The 15,474-nt window shown below is 41.6% G+C and overlaps 1 protein-coding gene across 10 annotated transcripts in view; it reads left to right on the top strand.

Moving 5' to 3' along the window:
• Window positions 1-15,474, top strand: part of ADGRL2 (adhesion G protein-coupled receptor L2) — a 493,138-nt gene that overhangs the window by 431,158 nt on the left and 46,506 nt on the right. For 7 of the 10 annotated variants that reach the window (XM_090049620.1, XM_090049624.1, XM_090049625.1 and 4 more), the window contains 4 exons: window positions 11,891-12,187; window positions 12,709-12,812; window positions 13,668-13,853; window positions 14,883-14,921. In XM_090049620.1, coding sequence (XP_089905746.1) covers window positions 11,891-12,187; window positions 12,709-12,812; window positions 13,668-13,853; window positions 14,883-14,921 — 626 coding nt within the window. The remainder of the gene's footprint in view (window positions 1-11,890; window positions 12,188-12,708; window positions 12,813-13,667; window positions 13,854-14,882; window positions 14,922-15,474) is intronic. The other 3 variants (XM_090049621.1, XM_090049627.1, XM_090049623.1) reach the window with 1 other exon arrangement.

Genomic DNA, 15,474 nt, shown 5'->3' on the forward strand with positions numbered 1-15,474 from the left:
AACTTTAACTTGTTGAATAAGTGAGTAAACTAAAGCAAGAATGGAACAAATATGGAAGCCTTGTTTGGATTCCTTTGCTAACTCCTTCCTTCCTGAGATGGAAGATCAAGTCATTATGAAGATATCTAGAGAAGTTTTTTTTAGATTGGTTTCAGTGTTTCTTTGTAACTACACCATCATAGTACACAGCTTATTGGAGAACCCATGATTGTGTTTTGATGTTGATGTTTTTACTACAGTTACTGCTTAAAGACCTAGTTCTGAGTGTTTGTAATAAGTACATAGGCACAAGTATTTTCCAGTTTTAAGCCTGCTTATGTTATATAGTACATCAGAACTCAGAATCAGATTGAAATGTAATGCCCTTGCAGTCTAAGCCAACTGCTGGTAATTAAAAGAAAGAGTAAACTGAAGGAGAGAATCTGCTTAATAGGACTGTCCTTGAGATACAGTACTGTGAATAGGGTTCTACCTAAATCGAGGAGGCAGGCAGCAGATTATGTGGGCAGATCGTGGGTCCGGCCGCCATTATTGTAGGTTTATCATGATGAGCCCCCCTCATGCCTCTGATTGGCTGGGGGGGCCACAGTGGTCCCACTCCTGCCTGTTGATTGGTTGAGAGGTCCATCCATCATTTGGCCACTCCCCTCAGTGCTGATTGGAGGGAGATGGGACCACATGACAGGCAACCCTCTCAGCCGGTAGGTGCAGCAGCCATGAGGACTGCTGGCTCTCACCACAGCCATGAGGACTGCAGAGAGCCAGCATTTTATTTTAGTAAGCCAACCCCTACTGCCCCCGTAGATTTCACAGACATTGCCCGATTTTTTGATTTTTTTTTTTAATTTTTTTTTTGTAATTTCTACAATATCACAATATGAGTAAGTCCCTAATATGAAATCTTAAAGAGCTTAGGAGGAAACCATTAAAACTCACATTTTATTTACATAACATGCTCAGGTCGCTATAGCGTCAGCATAAAATATTAATTTAATCAGTATAATATGACCATGAGGTTTTTTTTGAGTTTTTTTGGAGTGGGATCTTGGTGTCTGCACCTATAAAACATCTTTTGTATTTATATGTATTGTGGAGAATTCGATCAGTGGACCATTGCTTTAATAATTGGTTTAAATCATTTTTTAATTGACAGTTTTTGTTTGCTTGTGTTGCTCTGTTTTGGTTTTTTTGATTACAGAAGGTTGTTTATTAACTGTTTATTCCAGTGGATTTCAACCTGTGGGCCATGGGCCCTTGGGAGTCTGCAGTCTAAGGGATCTGCAAAAAATGATTATGATCAATCAAAAGTATATGAATGCCCATACTTACAATTTAAAGGGGTTTGCACCTCCAGTTGAAAAATTTTAGGGGTCTGCAAATGAAAAAAGGTTAAAAACCTGATCTATTCATAAAGGTGGGCATTAGGATAATGTTTCCAAGCATGTTATTTTTGCTGCCTTGTGCCAAGGTATCCTCATATCAGACAGTTAATGATGTCATAGGGTGAGTGCCAGATGTGCATGGCAGAATGCAGGATTTTGGGGCTTGAGGATAAAATTCCTCAGATCCCATTGCTTGTCCTGGAACCATTAAAACAACTCGGCTAACAAGTTTAAAGACAGCAGGGCTTTAAAGATGCTGGGGTGCCAACAGCTTTACACTTGCTAGTGCTACATATTTAAAGGATCCAGTGCACACATTGGGGTCTGAGGAATTTTATTCTGTTAGATGAATTTATATCCTGCACCTCAGCATCTTTAAATAAGCAGCTGCCAGGCAAGACTTGAAATGAGCCAGGAAAGGGAGAGCCCATTAACTCCCCACATGGCACCTTTAAAAGCCTTGTCATGTAATCTGCATGCAGGGCTGCCAGGCAAGACTTAACATGCCACAGATTCAAATTAAAGTACTATACAAACAAGCCACAAAGATGTTCCAGTTAAATGTGAACATTGTTGTGGTAATTAACTAGAACATCTTTGTGTCTGGTTTGCCATTTTCTTGCACAGTAAATTTTCTGAGCATATGACATGTTGTAACTTATTGTTAACCATGGAGTACATTTATTATCTGCCAGGGGCCCAGAAATAAATCATGCCCCCTTCTCCTGAGGTGCTTAATCTAGGGCCCATATGGAAACATCAGGATTTTGTGGCTGTGACAAACACTTGCTATGCACAGACGTTTGTTTCTACTGATGAGAATTTCTCCAAAATTCTTATATAAAAGTATCCTGGTAGCTAGAGTGAATGTATGGTCCAGCTTCCTGGCTAAATAGCTACACAGATGAGCTCTCCAGGCAGGGAGCACCAGAAAGCTGCTTCCTGCCCAACCTACCCTCCACCTGTGGGGAAGCCTGTATTCTCATTGGGGGGGGGGGAGGTATGACTGCTCCCGTGTAGCAAAGGGTTACTCACCTGAGGGCTGCACGCGTCCAGTTTGCCTGCCACGACTTTGATTGTACTCTGGTTCAGTAATGTTTGTCTGGCATGTGCCAGTCCAAAAGTAGGACTTTTTGACTCTCGAGGTCCCGCGTCGATGAGGGCTCCACCACCCCTACACCCTCGCCCGATCCTCTGGGTCGTGGCCGCCTATCTAGGTTGGCCACATAATAAGGTATCTCTCAAATTGATTCCACAAAAAGGAAAACCAAAAAGGGTCAACACAAACAGGTACAGCCAGGGATTCTTCAGAGCCTGGGGCCCACTTCGATCCTCCTCAGACGTCCTCCGCTCTTTCTCTGTACACCGCGGTGTTGAAACCCCTTTCCCAACTCCCAAGGAGTTCTTCAGCCCCCTCTCGGGCTCCTTGCAACCGACTGGTCCTCTACTGACGGAGCAGCACTCTCACAGTCCGTGTCTGCCCCTCTATTACAGTCTATATGGTAGCCGGGCCTACCGGGTTCCAGCTGCTCCCGGCTACCTCCCACTGTCCGCAGCCCCGCTGGGCTGGTTGCCCAAGTTCACAAACCCTGCAGGGGCTTACCCTTGCGCCAGAAAGTCCGGCCGCGTTTCAGGATGGTGTGCATCCGCACGAGCGTGCTCCCGCCGGTGTCCGCTTCCCCGCCGGACTCTTCCAGTTCCACTGCTTCCCGTCCTAGCGCCGGCGTCTCTTTTATGTTGGCCCTCACCGTCTGGGCCCCACCTTCTTCCGCGCACCTGGAGAAGGTGAGTTTTTGCCCCACGTTCTGGGATTGAGTGTGGGAACTTAGCGTGGTTGCGCCAGGGCGGGAAGCCTCGGAGCCCACTCGCTCCTTCACTCCCTCACACTCATGTACAGAGAAAAGGGCATGCTGTCCATAGGCACTCCCCATGTTTTAAATCGGTACTTCTTAACCCATGGATCATGACCCATATTTGAAAGGGTTGTGAGCTCCCAGAAAAACGTGGGAAAGCCTTGTAAGCTGGAGGGCTGCCAACCTGCAAGGAACTGCATAGAGCGATTAGGAGGCAATGGGTACATGTGCCTGTGTGCATGCATACATACGTGGCTGGCATGCAGTCAGGCAGGGTCATGAGAGCAGCCCAGCAGCCGGATGCAGGTATGTGTATGGGGAGTAGGGGTTGGATGTCTAAGGCTTGGGGACTGTCTGGGCATGTGCATGTGGGTGGGTGTGAAGGGGATGGGTATGTGAGGCAGTGTGAGGGGAAGGCACCTGCCCCTTCACCAGGGGAGGGGGCAGTGGGAGAGCTGTATGGCTGGGCCAGTGGTGCCAGGGCTGGTGCCTATACTTGCAAAGGTGTAGTGTCTGGGAGATGCTGCTTGTGGGAGCAGAAGCGGCCATAACCAGGCTGCTTGGCGCGGCATGGGAGCCCCAGCCCAGGGGGAAAGAGGATGCCATAAACCTCTCTTCCTTCCTCTAGTCCGTGCCAGGACCCCATCCACTCTGCTGCCACCTGTATGAGCTGGAATCGTTGCAGCCCCTGTGCTTTGGCTTGAGCGAGACAGGGGCAACTGGGGCCCCCTCGGGCGGGAGGGGTTGGAGTGAGGGGCACTAGCGTGGCCTGGGCAGGGGACAGACGGATGGACTGTGGGTTAGGAGTGAGGGGTACTGGCAGGGCCAGGGGGGCTCTGGGTCAGGAGTGAGGGGTATCATCATTGATTTGGGGGGCAGGAGTGGGGCACCAGCAGGGCTGGGGGGGAGCTGTATTTTGGGATTGGGGGCATTTTGGGATTGCCTGTAATTTGGGATTGAGTGAGAGAGAGGTAGTGGCAGGGCTGGGGGTGGTGGGGCAGGGGACTGTGGCTTGAGAGTGAGGGACACCTTCAAGACCAGGGGGTTGTGGGTGAGGAATGAGAGGCACTAGCAGAGCCCAGGGGGGCAGGGGACTATGGGTTGGGAGTGAGGGGTACTGACGGGGCAGAGGGCTATGGGTCCTGAGTGAGGGGCACCAACAAGGCTAGGCTGTGGGTCGGGAGAGGCCATCAATGTTTAAAAGTGGGTCCTGGTACCAAAAAGGTTGAGAACCACTGTTTAAATCACCCCCCAGATGGGCTGCACACAGGGAGATAAGAAGCCAGAGGCATAGGGGGATGAGGCCAGAAGAGCAGAACCAACCCAGGAGAGCAGAAGAATGAGGATACTTAGCGTGTCTTTCTATCCAAGAGAAGCAGCATACAGACATTCAAGTTAGATCAGGGACATGTTCCTTCTTGGTAACTACTATCACTCTTGCAGAAAAGCCATTTCCTTCCACATGAAATCCTTTAAATGTCTATACTGTCTCCTTTTTCTCCCACTACAAATGGAACATCTGTATGTGACTGTTGCATTTGTAATGCTATGTATGCCCTTACAGAAAGTGAGCATACGCATGTTCCGTGTATTAGTAGAGCTACAAAGATGGTGGATTCACCACAACAAAACTTCCTGTTTCAGGCAGGAACTTCTTTTTAGTGCTGTGTTGTCTAGTGCCACATGTAGTGTGTAGACAGTTGCATCTAGCACTATAAGGGATCTTTTAAAAGGAGCCTGGGACTCCTGTTACTTTAAGGGAAAGATTGCAGCAGAAAGAGTCCCAGGTAGTTGAACGGGAGGTAGCTGCAGGAAGGAAGGTGCAGTAAACTGCCCATTAAGGTGAAGGGACACACATGCAGTTAGTCAAAAGAATACCTGACTGGAAGAGGCCCAGGGGATATAAATCTGGCTGAGAAGGCCAAAGAATATACAAGGGAGTAACTGGTAACAAACAGAGTGACATTTGCAAAGCATGGACCTGGCTGTAGGGGCAGAAGGCCACGATTAAAGAACCTAAGGCATAAATAAGGGCCATTAGGGTCATAGGTGCTGACCACTGGCTCAGTGCCAGCTAGGCATTGTGGGCCTAAGTCCACTGGGGTGAAGAGAGACTCTTGTGGAGAATAGAGTAGTGCAGAGGTAATGAGCCATGGACCCAGAGACCTGAGAGGTCCATTAGGTTGGTAAAGGACACTGAGAGCTCTCCAGGACACAGAGGTAGCTTCCCATTGAATAACAAAGGGACATCAAGACATGGCAGGAAAAATAAACAAGGAAGGTTAACACAGTACTGGGAGTGCAGGCGGGGTTAGGGTGGGCCTAGGCAGCATCACATTTGCCCCAGGGCCCATGCTGCTACAGTCCCCCAGAATCCCATAGTGCTTTGCTTACCCTTCCCTCTCAGGGGGGGAAGGAACAGTGACTGGGTCTCTGCCAGCTGCCAGGGAAACAAAGCTGCAGGTCTGTTCCCTACAACAGCTATTACAGAACCACTCTTTCCCCCAGGAGATACCAGCTTTTCTGGGGGACCTTGCTGCTGCCACCCCATGGCAAGCAGCTAATAACCTCTGCTACGCTGTTAGCAGAGGAAAGGGTTGTTGGTCAGTGATTGTACTGACAAGGTCCCCTGGTGCCAGAGGCAGCAAAAGAGCAGCCCTTTATCAGCCCCTACCTGGAGTGCATATATTTGTAGCAGCTTTGCAATGCTCCGGTCAGGGGTCTATGTGACTGTGTTCACCCTTGTAGCGGTCTATATTTGTGTATCTAGCAGTGTACATATGTCCATGGCCTGTGTCACTTCTTGTAATGGAGGCAGTAGGGAGTCTCTTCATATCTTCCATCTATCAGCCCATCTTGACTGTATCAGGTTTTGGGTGTATCATAACTTCTGCCTCCTGAATGTGTTAAAGGCTGAAGTCTTTCTTGGGGAATCCTTGTCGCATCTGACTCAGACTTCTGAACCCAGATATTCAGATTGTTTACCCTAGGAGCAATCTTGGGCTCTTTCTTGACCTTGGATTTGTTTTTTTCCCCTTCAAGCAGTTCCCTTACCTTCATACTGCCTACTGCAATCTTTAGAATATTAGCAAAATTTACTCTACTTTCAGCTGAACCCTTTGTACATGTATCAATTGCTTTAAGCTATTGCAGCTACCTATTTTGCCCTTTTCTTCAATCCCCGTTTCCTTAAGCTTTTGGAAATTCATAATGCTGTAACTAAATTACTTTTCTTCACTAAAAAAAAGTTGGTCTAATAAAAGATATCAGATTCATCCAAAGAGCCTTGTCTTCTACACTAAGAAATGGGTTCATTTTACGTTAGCCTTTCCTTTCTTTCACAGATCTCTCCCTTGATTTCATCCTTTGTGTGTCATTTGAGAATTACTATACATGTCTGCAAAATTGTTGGCATTACATCTTGAAACATTATGAGATGGACAATTACGTAAATAGAAAGCATTTTAGGACTGAATGAAAACATGCTATAAAAAAACAGACCCCCTAAATTATGCATAAATTACATATGTTGACTTAAACTCTCCACTCCAAACACTTTCAAGCCAAAGTTTATTCTTTAGAAGCCTGAAAAGCCCAGTGGGTATGAATATTGGTTTTCTTCCAGAACAGATATCACAAATATCCCAAGAATGCAAGATGGCAAAAGAAATTTCAAGAAAAATTTTTTACTTTTTTGGGGGAAGGGTGGAATATATCTTGAAACTGACTTGTTTTTACATGATTTTTTTATATTTGTTTTTAGGGGGTTTTGTTTTTTGGAGCAGAGGTCTTTTAACAAAGCAAAAACCTATCCTTCCCTTTGATGTTTTCCTTAAAGATTTAGGGGAAGACGATCTTTGTGCATTACAGTTTGCCATATCTGTACAAAATCATTTGACTGGAAGGTCATCCTCCTTATTTGCTACATGTTAACTGGTGTTATATTTTATTGGATCACTGCAGGATGCGTGCAGCAGTGCCATGAATGTGGACCGAAGGTAGTACCATCACTCATGCCTTCAGAGAGTTGGAATTTGACAAAAGTACATTTTTGTAACTTCATGAAACTTCCATGGTGCTATGCAGAAAGCTGTTAAAGATTAGCTCTCTACCAAGATCTTAAGGGATTTGTACACGTGCCTGGTGCTGTGGTGCATGCAGTTGTATAAGCGGTGAACTGCGCATGAGTGCTGAGAAAATGGCGATGGCACGCTTTTGAACTAAATCACATCAAAGGTCTTTTAGTTCAAAAGTGCACCGTTGCCATTTTCTGTGTGCTGATGTACATTTCACCTCTTATACAATTGCATGTGAAGCACTGCAGGGCGTGTCAGCCCGCATGCGGAGCAGACTCAATCAAGTCTGCTCCACGCTGCTGGATCTCTGGCATGTTGTGGGATGAAAAGGTATATGTATAAATGACCTTAAATCTTCTCATTCTGTAGACTGATGTTAAGAGTGGTGGTGGAGAAAAAGATAAAATAAAGCAAATAAACAAATTTTCCAGTTGTAATTTTGCAGTTTATTAAAACCTTTGTTTTCATGCTCAGATATAAATTTAGAATACAGTTTTGCTAACTCCAGGTTTCTAGCTAAGCAGGACCAATCTAGGGTTAATACTTGGCTGGGAGGTCTCTAAAGAGGACATAGCTATAGCAGGAAGAACTGGCAATTTCTGTCTTTTATATCAAAGTGATGGGAATCTCTGAGAAGAGATTAAAACCCAAGTTCCTTATTTACTCCCTGTGGTTATTCTGAGTTCGAAGGCCCTTTTCTGGGAAAAGGAAGTATTAACTCAGCATACCAGCCTGCTTCCTGTTTCTCGAAAAATTTCAAAATGGTCCGACTTAGTAGCCAGCCTAAAGCCCATTTTCAAAGATTTATTTATTTTTAATATCCTGATTCCCAAAGATTCAGATAGGCTTAGTGGAATTTTTGAAAGTGGCCATGTACCTAACTCATTGGTTTCAATAGGAGTTAGGCATGTGGCAGGTTTTGAAAATTTAACTAGGTTTGTGTATCTTTAGGTACCTTAATAATTGCATTTAAAAAATTGACACTTAAGAGCCCAAGTCTCAGCAAAAGTCAGTTGGGGTTAACACTGGTGGTGCGGGAAAATGGCTGGAAGTCCAGAGGCCACGAATTCGAGGCCATGGCAGAAGTACTCACTGTGCAGCCATGTCAGATGCCAGTGCGTCTGTGAATTCTACTGAATATTGTGTCACATGGACACAAGAAAAGAACCTGGGGCCAAGGATCAGATTTTTAAAGGTTTTTTACACCTACCAATTTAGATAGGAACTTAGCAAAGTCTTCAAAATTAGTCTCCTCTTTCTTGCATTACATAGGCATCTCAGTGCAATTAGGTGTGTAGGGCCAGATTAAATTTTAAAGGTATGTATTTCTCAGTGTCTACCCACACTGATATCATTGAAAATCTGGTCCTTACTAGCTAAATACTCCCCTGCAGTTTCATCTGGAAAAAAAAAATTATTTACTTCCTGTTCTAACTTTTTTTTTTTTTTTTTTTAATATAGATCAGACTATTAGACAAGTGCAGTCTTTCACCATCAGTGGTAGAAGAAATGATCTGTTTGCATAACCATTTCAATTAAGCCAACTTACTTCCTTTTTATTCACTTCTTTACTTGTTTGTGTATTGCTTTTAAGCTGAACATATACACACGTACACTAAAAAATAGTGGAAGAAGTTTTTCTTCTCTTAGGCCAGGTACAGACATTACACTCTTACCAGTATAAGTGAACAGAAACCAGTCTATACTCATGGTTTAACAATGGCAGAACTCAATCGAAGATTTGCCCCCCCTCCTCCCTCCAGGGCAAATGTGTGGCTACCTACTCTAAACTACACTGCTTACCAAAAACTGTGTAACTTAGATTGATTCCACCTCAGGCTTTTTGAATGTCTGTGCCTAGTCTTAATGCCTCTGCATTGTGGCCCAGTCAAAAATTCAGTCCAAACAAAATCTAATTTTGTTACTGCTTTTGTTTTACTGCATGAGGCATATTAGATACCGTTTGAGCCTCTGGGCCCTATTCCTGTCAATGAGAATGAGAGGCCAATAATAATCATTCCCATTCTCATTATCTAGTATTTTTTACAGCACATGAAAGCAAGCCAGCATATGCCATCACCCAAAACTTTCACAATATGAAAACTTGGAGTGATAGTGATTATCAAATAACTGTTTGCAACTCAGGAAAATGACCTGGTCAGTGAAATCCTTCCTAATTTGTTAAAACAGTCTGTTTCTTAAATTCTAAATATATTTGAAAAGGTCTTTCTTTGGCTAAGCTATTCTTTCAGTCTTTTGGGAAGTAGTTTCCTCTACTTCCAAATTTAGATTCTTATGACAGATACTTTCAGATGTGGAATTCCCTATTCATGTCTTGCATTTAGATCAAGACCAAATATCATACAAATAGAAATTTCTTTTTAACGTTTTATTTTGTTTTTAATTTTAAATCATAAATGCTTTTTGTTTGCATTTCTTGTTACTGTACTAACATTTACAGATCATCTTTAAAAAGGAAGTAGGTGTGCTTCAAAAGTCATTTTAATGGGTAGCATTGAAAGCCATCCTTAGCTAAGGTGGCACAATAGGAGCAGTTTAGCTGCACTCAGAACACAATATGAAATTATCTGTTCTTAAAATTGTCACCTCACTGCTCAACTTCAGACAGCTGTTATGAGCTCTTTTACTGATGTTTGGCTCTTGAGATAAGGACAGCCTAAATGTTATAGGAAGAGAATGCTAATTGCAATATTGTTAATACAGATTTCAGTGATTAAATATGTACTAATTAGCAAAATGTGTCATGGGATGTATAGGATTATAGTAATAAGTGGTTCTCCCCTGCTTCATTCTCCTCTGCTCAATCCCCAGGACCTGATTCAGCATCAGTTACTTGACACTTCTGCAAGTGACTGTGATGCTTTTGACAAATGTTAATTGAGAAAGCACTGAAAGCCTGGCTGCACTGTAATCAAAAGAAAATTACAGAGGTTTCACAAGATGTCAGGCAAGTGCTTACAGAAAAGATAGACAAGTTTGAATAGGTTTTTTTTGCAGCAGCAGCTGGCTAGACAAGAAGTTCAACAGGATTATGCAGACAGTACTCAAACATTCAATAAATTAGACTGAAAATAAGACATGACCTGAAAAAGTTTCTGATTTAAGACGAAGAATAAAGGCAGAAAGATCACATTTGCATATATTGTTAAGAAGTGAATTAGTTTGCTCTTTTAAGAACTTAAAACTGAAAATAAATCCTGGATCAGGGCAATAATACTTCAGTCAATGCATTTTTACTGTCTGTAATGTTTATCCTTAAAGATTTAATTAAACAAAGTGTAAAGGGAATAAGTAGTGCAAAATATTCTCCAAATGGCTGAAAAACATTTGAAGCTCTTATCCAAAATATTTTTTAAAAAAAACAAACTTTTTAAAAGACTCTTGAGAGAGCCTGATACTTCTTTTCTTGTTTGTGTTTGTGGTTTAATTAATTTTTTTTTCAAGAAAATACGTTTTTGAGAAGTCAGCTTAGCCCATGGATGTCAGAGACAAAAATCCTCTTGGTAGCCTATGAGTAAGTCTCTGGGACGTAACCAAGAACAGCTCTAAAACAGAAACATGTCAGATCCATTTGTTTCTACTTTGTCTGTTAGAAGATGGGGTAACTGTTTGCCTTGAGTTTGTAGTTTTCCAGGGCAGGGAACTGTCTGTGCTTTTTCTGTACAGTTCCACTCGCACCCATGGACATATAGGTATACTAAATGATGACCTTTCAGCTACCTGTATGGCTAGCTACACTGTTGCTCAAACGGTGTCTAAAGATGCAATAGAGTAAAAACCAAAGCATTTCTGTTTATTTTATATTGGCTACATTCATTATTTCCATGAATATATTTTCTATATAGGTCAGTAGAATGAACAGCTGTGGTTCTGAATCAGAAATTATTTGGCCTTTACCGCTGTTGTCTTGACACAGAAAATTAAGTTATATACTTGCCACTGGCTTGAATTAGTTGTTTCTTCTTACCTGCTTTATCAAAAAAAAAATGGAGCCTAAGATGTTTGAGCACTAAAACAACACATGTATGCTAGGCTTTTCTTCTGTTTGGATCTAATCAGGCATGCTAGAAATCTTTCAAGCAAGAATGACTGCTGGGTGGGAAGATGTTACAGTAATTATTTTCCTGCAAGGTGTATAGTGGGTGACTTGAAGTTTGTTGTTGTTTTAATGGCCTAGTTATTTACATTCCACAATGCTTTGTTGTTTACATCATGCCAATTTAAATTATCCTATCATGCCGTTCTTTCTCTGAGATTATCAGAATTTGGTTAGTTGTTTCGTGCATATTTTCAAGTACGGATAATTCACCACTGGTGCCTCTTGGCTTTTTGAAATGTAGCTATGAATTTGTATTGTATAGATAGTTGTAATGACAATGTGCTGAAACCAACATATTAGTTTGAGATAGACAATGACTTTGAGGATGAGAGAAAATTTATACTGAGGTAGAGAAATGGAGAGACAAGAGTATTATGTAAAATTTCATGAATAACTTTTCCTACACTTTCTTCCATAATTTTTAAGAACTTTATTATTACTCTCATTTTCAATCTACAGTGCCTACCACAGCAGTGACAATAACTTCTTCAGCAGAGTTGTACAAAACTACAGTATCAACCACAAGCACCACTTCACAGAAAGGTCCCACAAGTACAACTTTATCTGGGGGAACAAAGGAAGGAAGCAGAGGACCCAAGCCACCACCAGCAGTTTCCACAACCAAAATTCCTCCTGTGACAAGTTTTTTCCCTTTGCCAGAGAGATTCTGTGAGCCTGCTGAGGCCAGGGGGATTAGCTGGCCTCAGACCCAAAGAGGAATGATGGTTGAACGCCCGTGTCCCAAAGGAACTCGAGGTATTGCCCTAAAAACGTATCTTGATTCAAATAAATGCTTCACAAGCGACAAGCAGCTCTTTTTTGGAGAATAATTTTTAATCGCAAGCTATTTTGTGATTTTTGTTACTTCAAAAATTTTGTGCCTTGAGGTTCAGGTTTGAATCTGTAAAAAAGTATTTGAGTTTAGGCACAGAATTACCTTGCGTACACTTTTTGAGAATCCAGGTCGTATTTTATGTCTTTGCTTTAGGACTGTAGTGAAACAGGCTTACAGCTGCCTTTCTCATTATCAGTTCTTCCCTGGATAACTTCCAGGTAAAAACCAAGGGCTTTTTTTGTTTATTTGCTGTAAAAGTCTGATAACTTGCACTGACTTTCTGTCGCCGTTTGTAATCTACATTATTTTTCCTCTATTGTCAACGGCTTCCACTTGTGGTGTTCAAAATTTAGCATGGAGCAGGGATGCATCATAGCTGGTTTTTTGAATGCATTCAGAAAAATGGTTTCAATTTCCCTGTTGTTTTCTACATCTGTTGTAGGAACTGCCTCGTATCTCTGCATGGTTTCCACTGGAACATGGAACCCTAAGGGCCCTGATCTTAGCAACTGTACCTCACACTGGGTAAATCAGCTGGCTCAGAAGGTTGGTTGGAACCTTTTAATATGATATACACTGGTGATTAAGGGTTTTAACTCGGAACATAAATAATTCAGCTTTGTATGTTGAAACCATCTTTATTACTCTTTGTTCGTTTAAGAGCTGGAAGAATTATGCATGCTTTGTCTGTAAAGCATTTACTAAAAGTTAGATTCACATGTGTTCCTTGGTAAACTGTTTTATAAATTAAGCTCTTTTAATGAGTCCAGGCTTACTTAATTTCATTGCTATTTAATTCAAGATAGCTTTTTTGATGTTCAAAAGACAAAATGTACATTCTCTTAATAAATCAAATATTATGAACGGCACACCAAAATATGCAATAGGCAAGCAGATGTTTAGCTTGCGAAAATTACGATACAATAAACTAGATTTCTACAAAAGTGCATTAATAGCAGAATATGTTTAGAGCACAGTTCCTCTTTTTTGTGTTCCCCTCCCTAATGAGCGTTACTGAGTTTATGGGAAAACTAAATAATTCACTGTCAATACCAAGCTACTTGACTTTCAAATGCCTCAAGCGCTGGTATGAGCAAATAGATTTCTCAGTGTCTGATAATAGCAGTAAAATAAAAGTGAAGATGAAATGGAAGATCTGGCCCAAAATTACCAATCTGATTTCTGCTTTTGATGGCTGTTAAGAACTGCTTTTGTGTGTCATGGATCTAAGAACCTTTAATCTTCTGAGATAAAGAGAAAGTTATTGGTCTCAATTAGTTGCAGATTTCAATGTATGTGCAAATGGTTATTTCACCACAACAAAGGTATGCAGGGAATTGGAATTAGGAGCCGCAAGCAGAACAAGGGATCCTGCTGAGATAATATAAATTGTCATTTCAGATCAGAAGTGGAGAAAATGCTGCTAGTCTTGCCAATGAGCTGGCTAAACACACCAAAGGACCAGTCTTTGCTGGTGATGTAAGTTCATCAGTGAGACTGATGGAACAGTTGGTGGATATTCTTGATGCTCAACTGCAAGAACTGAGGCCTAGTGAAAAGGACTCTGCTGGACGGAGTTATAACAAGGTACGCACTTTAACACCCTTCCCCTTCCCTGTGGGTTATGTTTTTCCTTTCAGAAACATTGCTGCCAAATCTATACTTTTTTCTGGAATGCTCAAATTTCCTGCCGGCATGAGAAATAAAGGGTGTAGGGGGAAAAAACAACAAATCCGCAAGAGTCTGTAAATTATATTAATTCGGTGACAGGATGCAACCTTCAGCAGCTGACTGAGGCAAAATATATTTGTACCCTTTATTAAAATATATTCCTAATTTGGGAGAAAGGGGGCAGTACTTTTCTTTCAAGAGTAACAAGAATTTAAAAAGCTTGTTCTGCAACAATTTTAGCCCTGTTCATATGCTAAGGTCAATGGTGCCATAAAGTATGTTGCAGGATTAGAAAGTTCATTAGCTTATTTTAGATGTCAGTTCATGTAACTAAAGATAATTGGGGATATTACACATCCATCAAGTTATTACTATCAACAAATAAGTAAATCAGATAAAAATAGCTGTTGGCTTTTGAATTATTAAAAATAGGGTTATTCTAGTTTTTTCTGGATGCTAAGCTTCATGACTTGCCTCTTCCTCCCTTTTGTATGGAGTTAGCCCTTACTGTACAAATTAAGGGATGCTTTTTTGCCCAGTCTGTTATGGAAGGACTGTCTCATTTTTCACACCATCCATCCTTGGTAACTGTGACATTTTAGCCCTTGGAAAGATGAGTTTTATTCAAAACTCCTAGCAATGGTGCTCAACAAATCTACTCCAGAAACTGCAGATACGGCCACGGAGGCATAGTCTCACCTCAAGCATTGCACAGAACTTATACTAGTGCAGCAAATGTAGGTTTAGTCTGTGTTATGGCTGGAAAGCCATGTGCTCCATAATTTTGCAGAGCCCCATGGAAATTCATTGGGCTAACATTAGACAAGACAACCAGATTCTTTATAATGCAAATTTAGGATTTGACACACCAGCCTAATTTTTGGATGTTTCTGTAGCTTTCCAGAATGTGTCTAACTTCTGATTTTCTTTTTTCTTACTAAAAAGCTCCAAAAACGAGAGAAGACATGCAGGGCTTACCTTAAGGTATCTCTCCTGTGCTGTCACCCTGCTTTCTCCCTGCTTCAGCAACCTGCCACGCTTTATCATCTTGCTGCATGATCCTATGTATTTCAGTCTTTGATAAATGTGTATTGTGCCCCATATCAACTGTACAAATGTTGGCTTTGCACAGGTATAAAACTCTCAGAATAAGCAAATATCAAAGTTTACAACTTTTTTTTTCTCTTCCACTTGTCCAAAAGTACAAGAACAGCATTGGGCATTATCTGAATTGGAGATAACCTTCTCTTTCCTTGTGTTACTCTCTGGGGAAAAACAAATCTGGCAATCTAACAGAAAAGGCATCATGTTGGTAGTTTCTTGTATCAAAGACTGCTTAGCCATAATGTATGTGCATGAAAAAAAATCACATTATACAGCCTGCTTTGTTCTTTCTGTGGTTCACTCTTAATGTCAGTAAGAATTATTTTCTCCAAAGATTCATTTAAGAGTCATTACAAAGACCAAATATGGCAACGTCAGGATGAACTGCAAATAAAATACAAGTGCTCCTAAATTTTTTCTAGTGCAAAATGTG

Source organism: Crocodylus siamensis, chromosome 5 (genome assembly GCF_052110815.1).
Source record: "Crocodylus siamensis isolate JL-2025a chromosome 5, ASM5211081v1, whole genome shotgun sequence".
Lineage (NCBI taxonomy): Eukaryota > Metazoa > Chordata > Crocodylia > Crocodylidae > Crocodylus > Crocodylus siamensis.